Source organism: Emydura macquarii, unplaced genomic scaffold (assembly GCF_026122565.2).
Source record: "Emydura macquarii macquarii isolate MOO-44397 ecotype Brisbane River unplaced genomic scaffold, CSIRO-AGI_Emac_v2 contig_3328, whole genome shotgun sequence".
Classification (NCBI taxonomy): domain Eukaryota; kingdom Metazoa; phylum Chordata; order Testudines; family Chelidae; genus Emydura; species Emydura macquarii.
In genome coordinates this window covers 7,398,481-7,422,352 of record NW_027133465.1, presented here as the reverse complement: position 1 = coordinate 7,422,352, position 23,872 = coordinate 7,398,481, and the positions used below count along the sequence as shown (strand labels likewise).

General features: G+C 49.5%; 1 protein-coding gene across 1 annotated transcript; it reads left to right on the top strand.

Annotated features, from left to right (window-relative positions):
• The first annotated feature begins 16,795 nt into the window (after nt 1-16,795).
• On the top strand, nt 16,796-22,666 carry NEU3 (neuraminidase 3). The gene is made up of 4 exons (XM_067533194.1): nt 16,796-17,009; nt 17,739-18,420; nt 18,490-18,820; nt 21,383-22,666. The coding sequence occupies exons 1-3, from the start codon at nt 16,806-16,808 to the stop codon at nt 18,801-18,803; spliced, it is 1,200 nt and encodes a 399-aa protein (XP_067389295.1). The 5' UTR covers nt 16,796-16,805; the 3' UTR covers nt 18,804-18,820; nt 21,383-22,666.
• Nucleotides 22,667-23,872: the final 1,206 nt, after the last annotated feature.

Below are 23,872 nucleotides of genomic sequence, written 5' to 3'. Positions count from 1 at the left end.
GGGCTCAGCTAGCGCTTGCCAGCTGTCAATCGCTGGGCGAGACTAGACCCTGCTGCTGGCTGGGGGTGGTGAAGCAATGGAATGGGTTACTGAGGGAGGTGGTGGAATCATCATGGAACCATCCTTAGAGGTTTTTAAGGTCTGGCTTGACAAAGCCCTGGCGTGGATGATTTAGTTGGACTTGGTCCTGCTTGAGCAGGGGATTGGACTAGACACCTCTTGAGATCCCTTCCAACCCCCATCTTCTAAGAGTCTATGATCCACACAGCCATTTTTAGCCTTGCAGTCTGAGACCCATGACCATTGCAAACTTCTTCATCTTTGGCTCTGTTAAAACCATGACCCCGTCCTCTCCTGGCCGCACAGTGGCCTGGCATCCCAAAGCCTCCTGTGTTGAGTTCTGTTCACATGAGAGTACATCTTTCATCAGAACAGACTAAGCACAGCTCTGCTGCCGTTTGTTCATACAACAAGGGCGACAACATCCCATTAACCCTGCAATTAACAGTGAAGTGATTTCTAACCCGATCCCAGCCAAACGGACCGTTTCCCATCATGCTGAGCACCTAGTTGTACTCAGACAGATACAGAGCCCATGCAAATAAAATGCCCCCCACTTTCAGCCGGCTGAGCAGGGGAGGGCCACTCATACCCTGCTTACATCCTCCCCCCATCTGAGAATTGGTAATCCCGGCGAAACATGCTCCAGTTTATACCAACCACATGAGTTCTCACCAAAGGGTCTGAGGAAACCTACTATGGCTCCCTCAAGTCTTTGAGCTAAGTGTATTACTTCCTCGCTGTGCATCATAAATTAACCTGTTAACTGGCCTTATAACTCTATCGTGCCTATTGAGCATGGGTGTGGCAGGTGCGGGGGCAACGTCTTCTTGGGGTAGGGATGGTGAGGGTTCCTTTGAGGGTCCCTCGGCTACAGGAACAGATCCCGGCATCTCTTGTTCTGGTCTTGACAGATCCAGGGTACCAGGGACACCACCCACCTGTATGGCCCCACTTTCCAACAGCTAAGTCATGTCATCACTGGTCTGTTGTTCTTCCATGAGGTCTGAGAGTGTTGGTGGGGCAAGATCATTGTCCCAGCCCGGACCCACTGTTGGTGTGGGTGTGCCAACAACAGGGGTACACTGCTGGAGTGTCCTCGTCTTCAGACTCACTCTCAGATGCGCTTTGTATCGATGGGTTAACCCCTGGGTGCCCACTGCACGTGTTGGGTTGCTGATTCGATCCAGCGCCTCTTTTTCACCCTGGTCCCATGTCATGGTCCATTCCATCAGGGGTGCCTACCAATTCTCCCACTAGTACTAAGAGGTTTCTATGTACCGTCTTCATTTCCCCTGGCCCTGCCTCAGGTGTAATCTTGTAAACCGGCAGATCTCCCAGCTTCTCCACCACCAGGTAAGATATTGCCTTCCATCGGTCGGCTATCTTGGGTTTGCTAGCAACACCCAGGTTTTGTAGTAGAACTCTGTCTCCTGGCTGGAGGTCCTGCAACCGCACCCTAGTATCATACCGGTGCTTGTTTCTATCTGAGTTATTGCGGCAGCAGCTGTAGGGAAGCGATATGCATCCCGGAGTTTTTAATTTAGTTGTTAGACATACTTTTGATGTGTCTTATAGCTAGTTCCATCCTCAACATGCCAAAGCACAAAAGTCTGCAGGTAATCTTGGTTCTCGCCCAAACATCAAGAGATACGGAATGATGCCTGAATCATTTTCCTTATGGCATTGTAGGAATCACCTACAATTGAGGAATCACCTTGCGGATGTTAAGGAGTGGTCCTAGACTTATTAATTCCAGCCATCCTCAGCACTGCCTTCAGAAGATGACTCTCAAAGTCCCATCTCTGCTCAGAGTGTATCCGAGCCAGCAATCTGTACACTGAAATATCTCCCACAACACTCGAAGAACACTGGCAACTTTCTGGTCACATGTGGGGTAGGCCTGCACAGACCGTGTAAAATGGTCCATCACCACTAAGATTTTTCCTGTCCTCTTCCAAAGACAAGAAGTGGATGCATCCCAGCTGCAATGGTTGCTGTTGGTGATATTCTTCAGATACACCACTCTGGTGGGCAACGCTTTCCTTTGAAAACACCAAGCGCAGATCTCACATTTCTTGAGAACATCCTCAGCCATCCAGGACCAATAGAACCTACTACAAATGAGCTCCAGGGTTCTTTCCATTCCCAGATATCCAAAGTCATCACGCAGGGCCCTCATGCCCAGGGCTCTGAACTCTTTTGGTAGCACTAGTTGTGTTTGTTGCTTTTGTAAGGGGTCTGTGGTGATCCATTGCAGTACCCTCTGAATCACTCTTAGTTTGCCCCATTCTCTCCATAGTAGTTTGCACTTGGGGTTAGATGGAATCATTGTAGCAGGGTTTTGTCCCTCTCTTTCGACAAGTAGTGTGTCATGAATGTCAACATCTTGCAGCTGGGCTTTTTGTCAGTCAGCAGCACTGAGCATGGGCAACGGAGATTGGTCCAACACAATATAGTTCACTGCAGCAGATGACACCCTTTCAGGGGGCAGGCCCACAGTTTCTGCCACACAACCATGAAGGCTTCTCTGGTCCCCTTGCTCTTCACAGCTCCCTCTGCAAATAGCTCTCACTCCATCCACAGGAATCACAGCAACGTCCAATGCTCGTGGGAGCCGGGACAATGCATCCGCATCTACATTGCTTGTCCCTGATCGGTATTGAATGCTGAACTCGTAGCTGGCCAATTTGTCCACCCATCTCTGCCTGGTAGCATCCAGCTGAGCACTTGTTAACGCATAAGTCAGTGGATTTTTTTATGTCCATACATGAAATTGAGCTCCATACAACAGTCTCGAAACTTCTCAGTGATGGCCCACTTCAAAGCCAAGAATTCCTAAACCCTCCAAACTGGCACCTGTGTATAGGACAAATGGTTTTCATGGGTCAGCAAGGACCAGGTCTGGAGCATAACTTAGGCAATTAAGGATTTCTCAAAAGGCCCTTTCACATTTCTCATCCCATCGTGATCTAAAGGTCTGTAAGGGACCATAGAGTCTCAGCTCAGGAGGCCCTGGAGACCTCCCTTTATTCTTGGTCTTCGATTTGTTCTTGCTGGATGGGTTTCTCCTGGTAAGATTATTCAAAGGCTTTTCAATGGCAACATAATTCTTCACAAACCCGTAATAGTAGCCACTAAATCTGAGAAAAGTTTTGAGCTCTCTGTAATTTCTTGGGCATGACCATGTAGTGAATGCTTCTATTTTATCCGGATTGGTACCCATACCCTCTTGGGATACGATGTGACCCATGTATTTCACTTATGTTCTGCAGAACTGGCATTTATCACTTGAAAGCTTCAGTCCGTAAGACTCCAACCTGTCTATCACTTTTTGAAGTCTTTCTTCATGCTCCTCCAGGGTTCTTCCAAACACAATCAGGTCATACCAACAAACTAAGACTTGTACTAAATTCATGTCTCCCACAATTCTCTCCATAAGTCGTTGTAATGTGGCTGGTGCACCCAAAATCCTTGGGACATGTTCAAACTGATAGAAGTCTAATTGGCAGATGAAGCCTGTCTTTTCTTTATCTTCCTCTCCCAGAGGGATCTGGTAGTATCCACCCTGGTGTATTGGTCAACTACATTGTATCTATTTAAGGTGCTTTAGTCAATACACATCCTGATTTTTCCACTTTTATTACAGACCACCACAATGGGAGAGGCGTATGGGCTGTGGGACTCTAATTATGCCATTCTCAAGCAGCTCCTGGAGATGGTGTCACACATCATCCATTTCTGAGAGAGCAAATTTCCTAGATCTCTGCCTGAAGGGTCGGGAGTCTTGGAGCCTGATGTTGTGTTCCACTCCTCTTGCACATGCCACGTCCAACTCATCTAGTGAGAATACCCTGGATCTTTCACTAAGCTTCTTCCTCTGGTGGTCCTTCCACTCTTCAGACAGCGGCGAATCTCCAAAGTCAAACCTTGCAGGATCTATTGCCAGAACTTCAGTTTCAGGCTGGGGTCTCATAATTGTTTCAGGCTCAAAGAGGTCTGCTATCTTCTGCCTTTGCTTCACGATGACATCATGACTTGTTTCATTAGCCATCACTATAATCACCTTTTCCTGGGCTTCAGCAGGTAGGGTGATGACTCCACTGGGGATTAGCACTCATTCAGGGAGCCCGCCTTCAGCCGGGTGCTCTACCATTGCTAACTACCTGTTACTGCCTTTTAAACAGGTACTCACGACAGGCACTTCTCACTCTGCCCTTGCAAACACCAGTATGGGGGTTACATCTGCGTACCTCGGGGCTCCCATTGGTAGCTCAGACATCTTCTTAGTGCTCTCAATTTTCCTGTTGGCTTCAGCACACAGCGTTTGCATCATCAGCGTGTTTAGGTACTGGTCCCCAGCTGGTTGTCTGCAGTAGTCAGTGAGTACCTTGGAGAGACCGGAGTTGGTCCCTATCAGCCCAGACACATTGGAGATCCCCCTAGGGTTGGGGCATATTAAGGCAGCAGTTTCCCACTCTTCCCTGCCCTGGCCACCTCCTCTGGAAATTCCAGGTGCCCTACAACATACCCTTCGCAGGGGTATTTGTCCATGCTGAGGCCACACAGACCAAATTCTGTCAGGGGCTGTATAGGCAGGTGACTGAGCATCTGTTGGTGGAGTGACTGACACACAAGAGTCCCCTGAGATCCAGTGTCAAGCACTGCTCTCCATTCTGTCCTTTCGATCCTCACTGGGACCTCTGCTCAAGGTCCTAACAGCCCTACGGATTCCCAGCTGGACAGTCATTTCCAGGGGAGGCTTCAAATCCTGTGGGCCTGGGTGACCCCTTTCCAAGCTCTTCTGGAAGTTCCTTGAACCCCCCTCCCTCACAATGGTCCCTCAGCTTTCCATACACGAAGGAGGGATTTACGTCATTATGACACTTGACCGCACTGTGTCCATCCTGGCCACACCAGTAGCAGAAGGATTGTCCCTTCCCCCTTCGCTTGGGTGGGATGGTGGCTCTAAATGCTGACTTCTCCCTCACCACAGCCAGGGGCTCCCTATGCCTGAAAGTCTGAGCTCGCTCAATGGTAGTGCTTAGCTCAGCTAACTCTTCTGTCAGGACCTGCATTTGCTGGGCCAGTTCCTCTCTGGTGCTCACCGTCTGTACACGTGCTGCGCTAGCTGGTTCAGCAGGTTGGGCTTCCCAGAGATCGCTGGCCTCTCTTCCTCCTCTCTGACTTCTTTTACCAGCTGGGAGTAACCTGGGGGATTTTCCAGTTGTCCCCTTACCCGGAGATGAAGTAGAATTGGGCTCCGATACGGAATTCCTCTCACAATTTGGGCCATTCTAGTCTGGTCCGTTTGCTCAGCAGTCCCTGCTCCCCTCATGACAGCTCTCTGCAACAGCGTCTCAAACCTCTCTAGATCGGCTGAAACCTCCTCACCCTTTTGCTGTCTGGTGTCGAGGAACTTACAATAGATGTCCTCAGAGCCCTCCGCGCTCCCAAAGGTGTGACTGAGGGCCTCTAGGCAGTCCTTCCCACTGAGCTCAGAGTAGGTGAGCTTCAGGATGCGAATCACGTCTAATGCCGGGATCCTGAGGCTCTCCAGTCGACGTCTTCACTTCTCTGCATCTGGTGCTGCCCACTCCTGCAGCCGTTCAGCGGTGTGTTCCAAGCCGGGCTTACACTCCTCTTCCCCAGGTATTGGGACGGGACCCCAGCAACTAACCTTAACTTACAATAGGAGCTTGATGTAGCTTGGGACAGCATGACCCTTTCCAATGCTTGCCCCAGGGCTGAGGCTGCAGCCCCCAGACTTGGGGCTGCTGAGTCAAGACCCAACAAACCCGGCAGATTAGCCATCATACCACTGCGATTTCCTCCCCCTATTACAATTTGGGTTTCCCAACTTAATGGATCACTTAAGATGTGCTTGTGAGGGGCACTGACCCAAGGATGCCAGACTAGGCCCCAACCCAGTCACCTGGGAAATTACTACCAAACACCTGACCAGGTTGGTGATAGTGACTGGGAAATACTCAGGGAGATTAAAGAGGCTATAAAAATAAAAAAACCCAATAATAATGGGGGATTTCTACTATCCTCATATTGATTGGGTACATGTCACCTCAGAACAGGATGCAGAGACAACATTTCTGGACTCCTTTAATGACTGCTTCTTGGAGCAGCTAGTCTTGGAACCCACAAGAGGAGAGGCAACTCTTGATTTAGTCCGAAGTGGAGGACAGGATCTGGTCTAAGAGGTGAGTATATTTCTGAACCGCTTGGTAAATTGGGACCATAACATGATAAAATTTAACATCCCTGGGAGAGGGACGACACCAAAGCAGCCCATCATGGTAGTATTTCATTTCAGAAAGGGGAACTACACCAAAAGGAGGGCGTTAGTTAAACAGAAATTGAAAGTTACGGTACCAAAAATGAAATCCCTGCATGGAAACTTTTTTAAGACCCCATACTAGAGGCTCAGTGTAAATGTATACCCCTCTAACAGGTCCGGTGCTACTGCCTCCCTCTTCCTTTCCCCTCTGGACCAAAAAGGAGGTGAGGACGCACAGATTTGTTGTCACCAGTGATTTATTTACAGTGTGCGTCTGAAGTACCCACCGCATACAGTGCCCTGCCTGGGCCAGTCCTCGCAGGGGGCTACTCAAGGCCAGGGAGACAGGCAATCCCTCTGTCCCTCCCTAGACTCCTTTCCCCTCTGTCCCTTCCCAAACCCTTTGGCCTGGCTTATAAGCCTTCTAGGGCTTCACAGACAGCTGCCACTTGTGGGCTACTTACTCCCCTGGGAAGCTGCTCAATCTGCGCCTCTGCCCAGCTGCCTCCCCTCAGGCAATCAACCCCAACCCAGCCACCCGCTCCGCTGCCCTGCTGCTAGCTATGACAACGTGGCAGGGGGCTGGCAAGGGGGTTCCCCTCCCCGCACCCTGTCACAACCCCGAATTTAAAAAAACATAGTAAGAGAACTGTACCAAAGCGCTGTGGCCTTCCTTGGAGCCTGGGCCCGAGGAAGGGCCACAACACCCCAGCTGGACCAATCAGGCCTCAGGTTAAATGGTTCCAGATGGTTGAGGGGATAGTTTCACCACCCCCTTCTACAGCTCGCGGTGGAGGAAGGGTATCATAATGATGGTCTCCCATGTCTTGGTGCCTTACAATCATGGGTACCATGGATATATAGTCTCCAATATTAGTATCTGTACCTGGCTGGGTCTCGGTTTCAGCTTATACTTGTTACTTTTACACTGAATTTGTGTGAGGGGGGTCTCTTTACAAGACAATAATGCTTTCAGTGGTAACCCCAGTGGGGGAATATAGACAAGGAATGGTGGTGTGCTTCGGATAATCAAATCTTGATAAGCTGGGTCAGACAGGATGGTGGTGATGTTCTCAATGGTGGGAATAGGGGAAATCACTTGATTTCCAATTAACGTAGGTTGTTTTGGGGTAAAACAAAAATTTGGGTCTGTGACCTGACATTCCAAGGGACCATAGTGGTACCTTCTTTGATTGGTTACCGTGCAAAATTGACCATTTCCAGCATAGGACACCCTCTCCATTGGAGTTCTCCACTTCATCAGCCTCACCAGGCATGACGAGGATGATTCGTTTTGTAACTCTCCCTGTAATCCACACCTGACAGTGTCTGTCTTGAATACATCGCACCTACAGATGTACCCAGGCCCTTTTTTAGAGCAACAGGCCATCTGTGGAGTTTTCCAAGTCTGAGTTGGCGTGTGATAGACCACCACCATCAAGGGAGGCACATTGACAACATCTCTGTAAATGTCACCTTCCAGGTGACCTATGGACTGAAGAGCTGCCCATTGCTTGTACACATCCTTGTCTGGGTTAAACACTGTTAAAGAAACAGTGAATGAGACATACAAGGACCGTGCCATTGTACAATCTTTGGGAAAATAACACCTGTCTCGGTTGGGGTGGGGTGTCACAGATCCCACCTGTCATCGTTCCCAATGACAAATGCTGGCATAGATCCAAACACGTGGATCGCTCCCTTTCCGGCCTTTGAAAACACTTCGGGCAATACCAACTTAGTAATTGCTCATCCTTCATTAGGTCTGCAACCTTTCCCAATCTCCTGTCTCTCCCTTCCAACTCCAGACAATGTTTACCGCCGCATTAGCACTTAAAGCATTTACAAGGTAAAGGAATGAGTCCATAGAAGTATTTCCCAGTGGTTTGGTATGTATATCCAAGGTAGTCTTATGGCCTGGATCCATCATAAGAATCTGTTCCACTCTTTTCTTAGGTGCGTTTTGCTTCAAATGTTCTCCTTAAAAGATCATATAGATACATATTGTTAAAAAACAACAGCTCTAGAAACACATGTGGAAGGTGGAAATCTTCCATGGCTGTTGCTTAATTTTGTCTGTCTGCAGACTTAGCTATGGGCCTTTCTGCCTAGATTTTTATCATCATTAGCTGGCTTCAAGACTGAGCTTGACAAGTTTATGGAGGGGATGGTATGATGGGAGAGCCTAATTTGGCAGTTAACTGATCTTTGACTACTAGCAGTAAATATGCCCAGTGGCCTGTGATGGGATGTCAGATGTGGTGGGTTCTGAGTTACTCCAGAGAATTCTTTCTGGGTGTCTGGCTGGGGAGTCTTTCCCACATGCTCCGGGTTCAGCTGATCGCCATATTAATGGTTGGGAAGGAATTTTCCCCCAGGGCAGATTGGCAGAGGCCCTGGGGGTTTTTCACCTTCCTCTGCAGCATGGGGCATGGGCCACTTGCTGCTGGATTCTCTGTACCTTGTCTTTAAACCATTATTTGAGGACTACAATAACTCATTCAGAGGTTAGGGGTCTATTACAGGAGTGGGTGGGTGAGGTTCTGTGGCCTGCGTTGTGCAAGAGGTCAGACTAGATGATCGTAATGGTCCCTTCTCACCTTAAAGACTATGAGTCTGTGAATCTGAGCACTTTAAAGGAAAGAGAAATGAGATTAGTGCCAGTTGCCTGGGGTGACTAGAATCTCCCCTACAAATCCTGGACTCATTTGTCTGTGAAGAAAACAAAAAACAAGTTAATTTCAAGCAAAACTGCATCTTAAATGCATATCGATGCTTATCAAAAAGCAGGGTTACAATTCAGGAGCTTGCCCATTAACGTCTGAGTCAGTTTCACTCTGTTACAATTAAAATAGCAATAAGGTCAGAGCAATCAACAGCCATGGAGAAGTTTGATGTTTACTGGTTATTTTAAGAAAGCTGTAACCCCAAAAAGAGCATTAAAAAAAATCCTTTCATATCAAGTTATAATTTAGATCCTGCAGGTTGCAGCATCTTTGTGCATATAAGGTGGAGCATTGGGAGTTGGGCTGTACTCCTGGGTGGAAATGTGAGATGCTGCAGTATGTACCACCTGTGCAAATTAGGGGTGTCCTTTTGGCTGCCACGCCTTCAGCCCAGCATGACCACTCAGCTGTGTCAAATATGGAGCAGCCCCTTCTCCGAAGGGTAACTCAGGGTTCTCTTTCTGTGTCCCTTCAAGGTTTGAAGACAAATACACCCTGAAAGTGACTTTCAGCAGCAGGGAAACCAAACAGCAGAGGGAAGCAGAGCTCACCAAATCTATCGCTATTTCTTCAATAACAACGGAACAGATTCCCAACATGCTGGTAGCTTTTTTGACTCCCGCTGCACATTGAGTGGATGTTTTCGGAGAACTAGCCACAATGACTCCGAGATCTCTTTCTTGAGCAGTAACAGCTAATTTAGATCCCAACATTTTATATGTACAATTGAAATTATGTTTTCCAATGTGAATTACTTTGCATTTATCAACATTGAATTTCATCTGCCATTTTGTTGCCCAGTCACCCAGTTTTGTGAGATCCCTTTGTAACTCTTCGCTGTCTGCTTTGAACTTAACTATCTTGAGTAGTTTTGTATAATTTGCAAATTTTGCCACCTCATTGTTTATCCCTTTTCTCAGATCATTTATGACTACGTTGAACAGTGCTGGTCCCAGTACAGACCCCTGGGGGACACCACTATTTACCTCTCTCCATTCTGAAAACTGACTATTTATTCCTACTCTGGTTCTTATCTTTTAAACCAGTTACTGATCCAGGAGAGGACCTTCCCTGTTATCCCACAACAGCTTACTTTGCTTCAGGGCCTTTGGTGAGGGACCTTGTCAAAGCCTTTCTGAAAATGTAAGTACACTATATCCACAGGATCACCCTTGTCCATATGCTTCGAGGACAAAAAGGTACCCTTATGAGGGATGTTATTGAGGTAGTAGATCCTGGTGAGCATATTGAGAGGCGCTTTCCTCTGGAGCGGCAAGCCCTGATGCCTATTTACAGCGTAAAAATATTCTATGGCAAGCTATGGGGCCTGAGGAGGAAGTCGAGCCCTTATGGACACAGATTTTCAACTCATTTCACAGAAGGGCTACGTCCACAAGTAAAAGTTGCTTTGGGTAGTCTTAATTTACCAGCTATGATGTGGGAGGCACTGTTACAGAGGGTCCGGCAGCCCATTTACTAGTGAGTCAAGCCTTCCCTGATAAACACAAAGGGAAAGCTGCTGCGCAGACGAGAGAAAAAGTGGCTGCCCAGATCACCTCTCAGAATCGAGGGAGTAAGGAAGGTGATTCAGTCCCCAAGGGAGTTAACAGAGGGCATGGCCGAGGGCGCAACCATGGGAGAATCCATCTCCTGAGCTGGGTACTGTGGAATCGAGCTCTCCAATATGCCTTAAAGCCCTAACTGATGGCAAATCGAAGAAGCATCTGGCTGACCTGATTTGCCAAAAGGAGAGGGAGCATCACACTCCAGAGAAGTGTGCTGATGAGAGTCAATGGCCGACCTCACCTCCTGAGAAGCCCTTGGAGGCATGGGGGGGGGGGGGGGAGGGAGGGGCCCGAGCATCCCCTGATACATGCGGCACCTTTAACATCTGATAAGTGGGGATGACCCACTATCTGGGTGGATTTTGAACAGGGGGTGTTCGGACAGCATATGCTTGTAGCTACTGGTGCCACCATATCATTGATTGATGACTGCTTAATACCTGCAATGGTCAAGTTAAAGGGAAATCACCAGCAGAGGTTAGAGGGGTTTGAAGGTTCCAGTGCAGACACGCCTCTCTCTCTTGTCCCCTTACTTACACCATTGTAAGGAATACATGGACAGGGATTTTTGGTTTGGCATGTGCTGGAGAAGCAGCTATTTTGGGCATGACTTGTACGCTGAAGATGCAGGCTGTTGTTGATTTAGCTAATTGGGTGTTGTAGATTGGATTGGGAATTCCTAGAGTTGTCACAGCTGAGCACAGGGTGGCAGCTCTTAAAGCACCAGACTGGTATCCCATGGATGCTGCTAACATAGTACAGGCACAACCCCAAGCATGGTCTAAGAATAAACTGGATTGTGGCTGGGTGGATGCCTGTGTTCTTATTGTGGGACCTGATCCAACACCCCAGAAGCAGTACAAATACCCAAAAGAGGCTGAGGAAGGATTGCTACCCACAATAACTGATATTTTGCAGCAAAAGGTGTTAGTGGAAATTAATAGCACAAATAACTTGCCCATATAGCCAGTCCTTAAAGCAGAAAGAAAACAGAGAGATTCTATGGTAGAGTTTGGCTCATTTAAGATTTTTATTTCATTTGACTCTATCCTTTCTTTCACATATAGTGCCAATCCCCCACCAATACGACAATTCTGTCCTGATTTTGTACCCTGCTATTACCGTGTCCCATTTGTAGGAGAGTAAAGAGTTAAAAGCTGGCAAAATGGTCCGGCCTAAGTAACAGGGAACTGCGTCATGGCACGGGCAAACCTTGTTTCTGTTAATTGGTGTGAATTCTAGTTAGTCTTTTATCTCTCTTCTTTTCCTCCCTTCCTAGCCATCAGTGCCGGGGGATCAGGCTAACAAAATAACTATCGCCATTCCTGCACAAGGCCTTTGGTGGGAAGGAAGCATTATCTTCCTTCTCCCCTGGCATACCTTTACTTCAAAGAATGTTAGTGTAAAATGTATAGGTTTTAAGGTGATGTGCCTGCCCTCCGTATGGCAATCCTGTAAACAACAAACGGGGGTGGGTATAACTGTATTCATCATGTAGTTAATATTCATTTTATAGGTGTCAATGTAACCAAACAAGGGTCTATGGGAAGTTGCTGGAAATGTATACATTTACATGCTGTTATGGATAAAAGAACTGTAAAGTAACCCCCTCGTTGCTCGAGGTGGAATGAGCAGGCAATAAAGGGTTCTGTCTCCCCAGTCCGTCCCAGGGACAACCTGTTTGGTTATTTCTAACACCACTGATATATATTTGTACCCTGCTATTATTGTTTACCAATGTTTGGGAGAGGTAACAGGAAAAGTATGAGGATAGGCCAGGATTCATTCAGGTGTTTAGGCTCCGGCTTTTGTGGAACTTGGCCTACTACACCCTAAAGGCTCAGGAACAAAGAGGCACATAAAAATAACCCAATATCATGTATTTCTGGTTTGTTTGTTTTGTTTTGTTTTTTGTACTTTTGTGACTTGAGGGTCTATAACTCCTGATTTTTTAATTATTGTGGTTGTCAAGCTATTTTGGATTTGTAGATGTGTGTTCATTATGTTCTGAAGGCCAAAACTCTAACTGGGTTAAAATAGAAATAGATAAGAATTAGATTAGATGAGGCACTGGTGAGCCCTCATTTGGAGTACTGTGTATAGTTTTGGGCCCTCCCACCCCCCACTACAGAAAGGATGTGAACAAATTGGAAAGAGACCTGCAGGGGGCACTGAAAATGATGAGGGGGCTGGAGCACATGACTTATGAGGAGAGGCTGAAGGAACTAGGCTTGTTTAGTCTGCAGAAGAGAAGAATGAGGGGATTTGATAGCAGCCTTCAACTACCTGAAGCGGGATTCCAGGGAAGATGGAACTAGGCTGTTTTCAGTGGTATTAGATGACAGAACTAGGAGCAATGGTCTCAAGTTGCAGTGGGGGAGGTCTAAGTTGGATATTAGGAAAAACGTTTTCACTAGGAGGGTGGTGAAGCACTGGAATGGGTTACCTAGAGATGTGGTGGAATCTCCATCCTTAGAGGTTTTTAAGGTGCAGCTTGACAAAGCCCTGGCTGGGATGGTTTAGTTGGGGTTGCTCCTGCTTTGATCAGGGGGTTGGACTAAATGACCTCCTGAGGTCCCTTCCAAACCAAATCTTCTATGATTCAATACATTCCTTATGATAGGTCCATCAATGGCTATTAGATGAGATGATCAAGGATGCCATCCCATGCTCTAGATGTTGCTTCTGATTGCCAGATGCTGGGAGTGGACGACAGGGGATTGGTCACTCAATGATTGACTGTTCCATTCATTCCCTCTCCAGCACCTGGCATTGACCACTGTTGGGTAGATGGACCATTGGTCGTGACCCACTATGGTCGTTTTTATGTTTAGCAAAAATTACAGAAGAATTTTACCTTTGAGAAGGCTGTAATATGAGATAGCATACTGTCCTTATTGAATATCTGAGAATCAAGTTCTATACACAAGCAATGGCATGTGAAAAGGCACTAAGGGCTGGATTGAGAGGCAAAATAACAGTTGCAAAAGGCAATCCCCATTTGTGAATCAAATTCAATTGAAGTTTTGACACCAAGCCAGGAAATCAGTCAGACTGGAAGTCACATGATCCAACAGAATAAAATAAGAAGAAAGTTAGGATTAAAAATTCCAAATTAAAAATCACAGTAAAAAATATAGCAAGTGCTATACTAGGAACACAATTATCATTGCTAAAACTAATACCAACTATTTACTTATACATATTTTATGAGTATTTGTGCTAATTTATTTTAATAACAATGAGCTGCATTTTCATAATGACAACAAAGGTAAATGATGAAGCGGTAACAGTAATAAAAACAACATTTTAAAAGGAGCAAAGCTATATTTCAAATGGATTAGAAGGAAGGGAGTGCAAGCTAGGGAATCAGCAGCAGATAAAACCAATTTGTGAACTGTTCTGAGACTTGATGTAGCCGTATAATCTGATACAGGATTCTTTTAAATACTCAAAACGGGTGACACCTGCTTTTTGAGGGGGTGAATGTGAAATATTTCACTGAGGCTATGCCTACACTGACCGCCGCGAAGTCGCCGCCGTCAGATCGACTTACCTGGATCGCCTGAGCGGTCAGTCAAGACCCGCTCATTCAATCCAGAAGGCGACGTAGTAAAACCACCTCCTCGAGTGGCGCAGCGCTGCGGCGAGGGGAACGCGGATCCCGTCGGCGTGGTGCCGTGAAGACGGCGCGCAGAAGAGAAGCAGGGCCGTCGACGGGAGTTACGCACGTTCTGTGTGTAACTCCCGCCGACTAAGTGTAGACCAAGCCTGGGTCTCCTGTAGCACCGCCGCAGGTTGTATCGGACGCAGAGCAGCTGCACCAAGTCCTAGGAAGCAGGCACTGAGCTGTGTGGGCCTGGGAGGGGGACATTAAAAAGCCCCTCTGGCCCCCCCCATTTTTGCGAATAGGGCAGGAGGCTCCTCCCACCAGGGTCACTGTTACCCCTGCCCCTCCCTGTGCTGGGTTTTGCCCTCTGCCCCCGGCTGGCAGCACCTCACCCCTGGGTTAAACCCAGGCTCCTGCCCTCCCCCTCCCTGATTCTGCCCCTCAGCCCCTCCCCCTCCCTGATTCTGCCCCTCAGCCCCTGCCTCCAGCTGCTTCACCCCCCAGGCCGGTAAAATCCCGCCCCCTGCTCAGGTGCTGCCCATCCCCCTCCTATTTGCCCCCTTTCAGCCCCGCCAAAGAGGAGGAAGCAGAAGCAGACTCCAAGTAAGGGCAGAGTGAGGGCAGCAGGGGCTTCAGTGGGTGTTACTGAGCATGCGCGGTCCCTGCGCGCATGCTCAGTCTTACCTAGGTAGTACATTCCGACGGAGCTGCAGTTCTAGTACTACGGGTGCCGGCTGGGGACAAGCAAGGAGCGGCTGCTGCTGCGCCCGTCCAGCATCGTACAGCGCCGGAGCCTCTGGGCGGGTGAGTGGGGAGCGGGGTCTGCGGCAGGGGCGGAGGCGACTCGGTGCGCCGGGGTGCGGGGGGCAGGTGTGATGGGGCGGAGGGGACTTGGCACGGCTGGGGGCAGGTGTGGAGCTGCTGGGCTGTCCTGCTGCTCCCGGAGCCGGAGCCGCCTCTCCTGGCTGCTGCCCTGCTCCAAGGACTCAGGACTTAACCCTCGCCAGGGTCACAGCTTCGACTTTCGCGTCTCTGTGGTGTTTAGGCTCCCCTGGGTCTAGTTTGCTGCATGCACCGTGGGAAAGAACAGAAAGGCAAGGTCGGACTGCGTTGGGGACCGTGCCTGCAGGGATCCTCTCCGGCAGGCGGGCGTGGGTGGAAGGTGAATTATTGCAATGGGCAGGTGCTGGGAAAGTCTGGGCTTGGCGGAAGGTGCCTGTTTGTCATTTGGCGACATCGGGGGCCAGATTCTGATCTCTGTGATGCTGGTGTAAACCCAGAGCCAGAAATTACTCTGGCATAACTGAGCAGAATTTGGCCCTAAATCAGTGTTGTTCCCCCTTTCCCTCCTGCTGTTCAGAACTACTCCAGGACTGGATCCTGCTCTCGCTGAAATCAGCAAGAGCTAAACTGCACTGAGCACCTTGCAAGATCGATCCCTTAGTCAGCTGCCTGAGATCACGCAGTGAGTCTATGGCAGAGAAAGAAAAAGAAGCCAGATCTCCTGACTTGTGGCTCACCTATAGGCAGGGCTGCCAAACGTCCGTAAATTTACGGGCAGTCAGTAAAAAAAAATGGAAAATTTTAACTGTAAATAAATGAAAATGTCAGTGAAATTGGGTAGAAATAAAACGTATTGTATTTTGAAACCAATGATCATAGTTCAGAATCACTTCTTGTATCGTAAAACCACACTGACCATGATGTTATTAATTTCCTGTTGTCTATTATTGCACACGCCTAAAGAATCCAATTGATCAATTAACTGCAGCTAAAACAACTGCGTAATTCTGAATTCCTGAGTACAGAATAGCATGAGTGAGTACACACTTTTGTGACATTACTGTATCATTTATGGTATTTTTAGTGATGTCAGTAAAAAGTTTACCATGACAGTAAAAAAAAAAAAAAAAACTTCAGATTTTCATGTCAGTAAAAACTAAAATGCCAGCTATTATGGCCATCCTGCCTCGCTCCAAACTCCAAACTGTGTCCAGCATTTGTGTATAAAGGAGATGGACTTTTTTTTTAACAAAAGTAAAATGTCCCTCTTCTAATTTAGGTTGCTTCATTGGTGTTTTTCTTTTGGTCCATTTCTCTCTCTGGCTCTGCACTCGGAGCTGTGGTTTGTGGTGGTGTTTGAAGAGACAGAAGTTTTCACTGATGTTTTCATTAAAAATGTCACAATCGCATTTCCCTCGATATGATCAACAAAAGTGTGCAGTAAACGGTGGTAGGTTTCAGAGCATGGACAAAAGCCCATTTTGGGGAGTTGGGAGCAAAAGAAATAGCTTCAAAAAGAAGTGAAACAAGGATGTGCACAGGCAGAGGTGGGCTGTTACCCTGTATGATGAGCTCTGCTGCATGCAAGTTAATGCACTCCCAGCGTTATGGTTCAGACTTGTTGCTGGTTGCCTCTGAGGATCCTAGCATGTTTCCTCTCTGAGCAGGAGGGTGCAGCTCTGTGGCTGAGAAGCCCTGTAGCTAGTATTATTTTAACCCTGTTGATCCCTTTTCTCTCCCAGCTACTATTTCTGGTACATCGAGACGTCATGATCAAGGCTTCGATGAGCTCAGGGAAGGTGACTCTCTTCCCCCAGGAACTACAGAGTGGGATCACCTATCGGATCCCCGCATTGCTGTATATCCCCACGGACACGTTCCTGGCCTTTGCAGAGAAGCGCCGCTCCACCAGGGACGAGGATGCTGAGTGCCTGGTGCTGAGACGAGGTCAGAAGAATGGGGCTTCGGTCGAGGTAATTCCTTATGCGCTGAGGCAGCAGCTCTGTTTCTTTGCAGACCCCTGTCACTTGCTGTCTGCTCCCAACCAAAGCGTCTCAGCGTTAGTGCTTCCCAGGCTTCTGCCTCTTCCTGAACACCTGCACCCCCGGATATTCACCCCCGGGATATTTGTCAGATGCTTCGGGCGCCAGGCTAGATCCTGAGAGGGGCGGAGAACTCTGATGAGGTGCCGAGGGGCTTTATCTGTCTTTTGAAGTCCAGAGGGAGTTGAGGCTGCTCAGCAACTTCCAGGAGGGCACCCCTAAGGAGCATGCTGGGGGAGGGGTATGTCGGCAAGCCCCACAGACACTAGCCCTCATCCACTTTCCTCCCCTGCCCACAGCAATCTGTTAACTCCCTTCTCAAAATCTCCTGCTGCTTCTTTGCCTCTGTGTACAGCTTGCCAGCTCTCTGGGGCAGGGACTTTACGTATTTGGATACGTTTTGCACAGGGCCCAACATCTTGTCTGCTCTTAACGATACAATTGCAGGGACTGCAGCTGTCCCTTTCCATGGAGCTAGCAACTGCCGTGATTGGCATGTGTCTTGTCTCTAATTGCAGCCAGGCTGTGTCTGGCTGGATCCATGACCCATCCAGTCCTGGAGGCAGCCGTACAGGACGGTCATTGTGATGTACTGAGAAATGGGCCCCGCTCACTTACCCCTCTGAGCTTCCTGTCCTCTCCTCCTTTCTCCTGCTGCAGTGGGGGCCCATGGAGTCCTTGACGAGCGCCGTATTACCGGGTCACCGCACGATGAACCCCTGCCCAGTGTACGAGCGGAAGAGCAAGACAATCTTCCTCTTCTTCGTCTGTGTGAGGCAGGATGTCACAGAGCGATGGCAGATCCTCACCGGGCAGAACGCCGCCCGGCTGTGCTACGTTCACAGCAGAGACGCTGGCCAGACCTGGAGCTCGTTAACGGACTTAACAGAGCCGGTGATTGGGGAAGACCTGAAGGACTGGGCCACGTTTGCCGTGGGGCCAGGGCACGGGGTGCAGCTCAGCTCCGGGCAGCTGGTGATCCCGGCTTACGTCTACCGCGTTACCGTCCGCTGCTGCGGCCTGCCGCTGCCCTTCTCGACCCGGCCCCACTCCTTGATCTTCTATAGCGACGACGCCGGGCGGCACTGGCACAAGGGCGAGCTGATCCAGGGAATGAAGACGTTAGAGTGCGAGGTGGCCGAGGTGGCGCGCCAGAACGGCGACAACGTGCTGTACTGCAGCGCCCGCACGCCGTGCTGCTGCCGGGCGGTGGCGCTCAGCACAGACGGGGGGCTGACATTCGAGAGGTCCTCCCCGTGCGAGCAGCTGTGTGAGCAGCCGCCTCTCGGCTGCCAGGGCAGTGTGGTGAGCTTCACGCCGACACCGGGGCGTCTGGAGGTGGATGCCAAGGATGGGCCAGACTCCCCAGCCTGTGAGAAGGGTGGGAACGCCCCCTCCCTCACCCACAGACGGGCCCTGTCCTGGCTGCTTTACTCCCACCCGACGGGTAAATGCAAGCGAGTAGACCTGGGCATCTACCTCACCACCTCCCCGTTGCAGGAGGGCGAGTGGGAAGCTCCCTGGGTCCTGTACAAAGGGCCGAGCGGTTACTCGGACCTGGCCGTGTGCCAGGGGCCGCCGCTCTTGTTTGGCTGCCTGTTTGAGTGTGGGGTGGCTCACCCGTGTGAGGAGATCGCCTTCCAGCTCTTCACCGAGGAGGAGCTGCGGGACGGCAGCGGCTGCCCCGGCGCTCGGAGCGGCAGCCCAAAGCTAACCTGCATCTAGCGCCCTCCACGGCGGCAGTAAGCGCAATGAAGATCTCCATCCCTCAGCCCATTAGGAGGGATTGAAACCATGAGGCCTGGGCTCCCACCGTTCCAGCTGCTCAGCCATTCTGACTGTCAGGCCTTGGGCGTGTCAAGCCGGACAGCCAGAAACGAAGGCCCGATTTTCCCCCCCCCATATCCAGGCCTCCCCTGTCGGCTCAGTAACCAGCTGCAGCCCTGGATTGGCTACCTCTGCCGAGTGGGTCGCTCTGCACCTTTCAGAGCCGTACCTTCCGTTTTCCATGGGGGGGTGGCTCGTGCTGGATTGTCAGCCCTGGGGGTTGGGACCTTGGCCACAGCGCAGGCAGCCGCTCCACTGCCATCCTACCAATGTGCCCCACCCTGACCCAGATGCATCACCGCCCGGGCCCAAACCCCTGCTGGTGTAGCCTGTGGAGCTGATGGACACCAACTCAGGATCTGGCCCAGAGTGAGGACTGCTCAGTCCTTACGCCACCAGCCCTTCTGCTGACACTGCCGGTGCAGGCGGCACGTTCAGCTGGTGCCAATGTGGGCATTTGGCCTGGTTGTGTGCAATGGTTCTGTGGCTGTGTCGGTCCCAGCATATGAGAGAGACAAGGTGGAGGAGGTAATATCTTTTACTGACCAAGTTCTGTTGGTGAGAGAGACAAGCTCTCACCGCACAGAGCTCTTCGCCCACTCTGGGAAAGGTTCTCCTTGCGTTTAGCTGTGATTCTCGGTGGAACAGCTTGTTCAGCATAAGGAGTTAACACATGTTGCAAGAAACCAAAGGAAATGAGCAGTTAACACCTCTGCAGTCCTAGGACTAAGGAAACCTAGGTCTTGTCTACACTAGCACTTATGCCAGCAAAAAGTATGTCACTCCAGCGATGTGAGAAAATACCTCAGCCACCTCGTCTCTCTCATGCAGGCTCCTGTCCATTAAGAATTGCACTGAAACAAAAAAACTTGCTCTGGGGGCAGAGAAAGGGGCAGCAAGATTTCTGCTGTGAGCTCTGTGCTGCTGAGGGTGCTATCTTAGGTGGTCACAAAATATCCCATGTTAGCAGGAATAGTAGGTTAGCACCTTGGCCAAGTCTCTGTTTGGGGAACACTCCAACCAGCTTCCTTAAAGCTCTCTTTGCAGTGTCAGCTGGAGAAGTTCTTCAGCATTTTGTCTCCTTGGGAGAGTCCCGGTGTATCTGGTGTGTGGGCGAGTGAGTTGTCTCTGTTCGCTCTGGATACTGCTCCAGGAGCATACACATCCCTCCCTTAATAAATCGACTCCACAGCATCACGTCTGCCCTGGGGGGGAGGGGGGAAGCAGACACCCGCTTTGAGGCAGATGCCAGTACTACTCTCCATCATGTCTATGCACGTCACCTCCAAGGTGTGCAGAATTGCTGCTGTTATTAGTGTGCTAGAGACTCTATATTAACCTGTGTCTCTCCCTTCTGAAAATAGTTATTATAAGCTCTGTGGTCTAGTGTCTGTGGTGGTAGACAGGGACCTGGGTTCCATTCCTGACTCTGCTACTGAATTCCTGGGTGACCTTGGGCAAGTCACTTTGCCTCTCTGTGCCTCAGTTTTGTAGGCCAGTGACAGGGGTAGTGGATGTACCAATATCTAGCCACAGGCAACAGTCCTGCTGGAGGCCAAGGCAAGTGCCCTAACCATAAACATGCAGTGGAAAGGAACCCAAGCCCAGAGTGTCAGCGTAAAAAGGTAAATAATATTAGGGGCGGTCTAAGTGCATGTATAGGACAAGACCTTATAAGGTAAAAATACAGGGGCACATACCTTCCTCAGGGAGGGCCAAGATGCATGTAAATGGGTGTATATGTACACACCTTGCCTGGACTCAGGGCTCACTCTCTGCCACTGGGAGATGGAACGAGTGGACGCCCTGCTTCGAATAATGTCGCGGTCGCTACACACTCCACCTCTGAGTCATCCTGTTCCTGTGGCCCTTATCACTGGCCAACAAGCTTCCCCTCCCCCCCTTTGTCCTGTCTAAATAGACTGTCAGCTGTTTGGGGCCTGGCCTGTCTCTTACTAGGCATCTGTACAACAAATGGGGCCCAGATCTCAAGTTAGGGCGTCTTGGTGCTACTGGAATATCAATAAGTAATAACACTATGTATGTTGATAAGCAATTACCTTAGTTGTCCTCCCTCACCTTAGTCGGCACTTAGCAAAACAGTCCATATCTAGCCCTCACAGAGGCAGAACCTGCAAACGCGTACCCACCTCTTTAACTCCATTCATATGAGTAGTGCCACTGACTTCAACGGATTCCTCACACGAGTAAAGTTGCATGCATTTCTAGGACCTAGCCCCAGATCTGCCTGGGTGAGCTAGCAGGCCTGATTCTGATCTCACCTGCTCTGGTGTATATGAGGCATCGTTTCGTTGAAGCTGATGGAGATCCCAGATGCAAACAAGATGAAAATCAGGCCAATTATTTTGAAATCAGTCCCTCCGGGGTCTTTGCTGCTCTATGAAAATCCCTTTAGATCCTCTGGATGATGGTGAATTGACTTGTTTCCTATTTTTATATCCGTTCTCTAACTGTAGCAACTGGCACAAGTTCTGGAGTGGCACTGACTGGTCACTGCATCATCTGTGGTACCTGCATGAAACAACTTCCAACAAGAGAATGGCTGCAGAATTTAAAGGGCTAGATTCACTCATTCCCCACGGGCCACTTTGCATGTTTCCAGCTGCACAAAGCAGCTGGAGGGTGCCAGTGAATATAGACCCAGATTCTGCTTGACCCAGTGATGTCTGGTTAAATCAATAACGGGCAGATGCTGGTTCAGTGGCTGAGTGTAATCATTTCTGTGGCGCCGTGACCGCTGGTTCGCCAGGGTGGATGCATCGCCGCCCTGTGCCAAAATTCTTATGTCCTTCCTCCACCGCTGCCTTCTGCTGTATGGAATCACACGTGTGCAAGTGTATTGCCCTGAGTCCTACGACAGCCACACCTAAAAGAATTGCTTTCCGCTGAAGTGGTAACAGCCTGTGCTTCTTGGAGTAGAGGGCTGTGAGTTCTGTTCCTGTACTGGGGAGCTGTTCATCTGCAGCAGTGTACACAAGCTATTTGTATGCACTGAACTGTCCTTTCATTTTAGAAACACAGCCTGATGACTGGCCTTTCACTGGCTGAGCGGATGCAGCCATGTCACTCTCCAGTGGTTGGTCCAAGCAACTACCACAGCCTGTCGTCAAAAGGCATTAAATCCTTTTTGCTGAAGTGGCAGGGGCATGTGGCTCGTTGCTGGTGTTTCCATTTCCTCTCTCTGGGCATGGCCATGTTTTGTTAGCAAGGAACTTCCTCTGCGTGAGTCTGTGTAGGCTGTGCTGGTTTCATTAATTCCTTATCTCCTTCAATTAACTAAATGTACAGCCTCTTTGTACCTAAAATACGGACCATGCCCTCCTGTTAAATTCTTCTCCATAAAGAGGGCTTGATCTGCACCCCATTAACGTCAGGCCCATGGTGCTTTGAATGCCTGTGTGAGCCACTGCAGAATCAAGCCCTCCCTTGCAAAAGAGGAGGAAGGGGTGGTGTAGCTTGAGCTGGCTGTTATCTGATGAAAGCAACACATCGTTTCCCAACCCCACTGAACACAGAAACTGCAGGCCAGAGTTGCACTGTGCAGTGCTAATAACAGATGTTCTTTTAACAAAGCACCCTCCTGCATTTGTGCCAGTAACGGGAATCTCTCTACAGTGATGGCTCGGTCTCTATTTGAATGCTGTGCTGCGTCGTGCAAAGATACTGCTTGAGACTGGAACTATAAAACCAAAGGCCCCAAGTACTGTACAACTCTGCAGTTACATCACTGATCTCCAAAAGAATGAGTCTGAATAAAACTCTCTGCTGATGCCTGTTTCGTTTGCGTGGTGGGCTTGTGTGTTTATCTGCTGCACCGTGGCAGCTGCTATGTTGGAAGGCAGGGCTGTTCTGGGGTCAGAGCATTTCTAGTTCTGGCTCTTCGGCTGATTCGCCGTGGGGACTGGGCTACGTGGAACTAGATGATTGGTGCTGGAGCAAGACGGCTTGAGCTAAAGCTGCCAGGCAGGTGATCCAACTCCCTTCAGTTGTGCTGTTCTCAGTCCTGCTTGTCTCCTGTTCCCCAAGTGGCAGAGCAGGAAGAAGGGGAGATTCAGCTGTGTCACCTGGAGGAGTGTGGCAGCAGGACACAGCTGTCTCCTAGCAGAGATAGGGCCTCAGTAGCTGTGTATTTAAGGGCTGAAAATCACAACCTCTAACGCAGCCGTAAATGAGTGAGGACTGAGTAAATGCTTCCAGCCAGGGCTAGGGGAGGATTGGTTCAAACAAATTTGGCAATCCCCTCCTGAGTCAGACTTTTGGGCCTTCCAGCTGATATCTCTCTGTTCCCAGCTGCCTCCAACTCCCCGTACCATCCTAGCTGGCGTGGTGAACTGCTGTGGGCAACTGGAGAACCTCGTCGATTTCCTGACATCCCAGTGGCATGAAATAGAGCGAGAGGGGCAATGGTTTTTATTCAGCCTGGTTTTCGGTTTTGTTAATCACCCCTTAACTCAACTGCCTGAGATGCTAGAAGGAGAAACGTTCCCTTTGTTAAAGATGCGGCGCTCTGGCCTTTCAATGAAGGACTCAAAAAGATCTCAGTCCACATCTCAGACCTCCCAAGAGTCCTCCAGCAAAACCAGCATCCTGACATTTCTAACCCTTTCTGCCTTATCTCTAAAATGGGGCTAATGCGACTTACCTGCTGCCCTCTGGGGGTGAGATTGCTAGGAACTCCTCAAAGGTCTTGGGGTGTCGTGAACTGGCTAGCATGTGTGTATCTTTATTGCCGGCTACTGGATGGAATAGGAGTTGTTCAGTCGCGTCAGGCTGTGCTGTTAACAGAGCCTTTTGGCGCGGGAGGCTGAGAGTTCTAGTCCCCACCCCCCTTAATGCGCTCTAACTCTTTGTTCCCGAGTCTTTCACCCTGTTTCGACAATCGTGCCAAATACTTAAGCTCCCAGGAGAGCAAGGAAACACACACACCCTCACGTAGCTTGATGTTT

What these genes read in the sequence shown, in the direction of transcription:
- NEU3 (XM_067533194.1), top strand. Translation starts at nt 16,806, where the DNA reads ATGATCAAGGCTTCGATGAGCTCAGGGAAGGTGACTCTCTTCCCCCAG. An exon ending in AGAATGGGGCTTCGGTCGAG is followed by an intron (nt 17,010 to 17,738) that starts GTAATTCCTTAT and finishes CTCCTGCTGCAG; the next exon opens with TGGGGGCCCATGGAGTCCTT. An exon ending in ACCGGGGCGTCTGGAGGTGG is followed by an intron (nt 18,421 to 18,489) that starts ATGCCAAGGATG and finishes TCACCCACAGAC; the next exon opens with GGGCCCTGTCCTGGCTGCTT.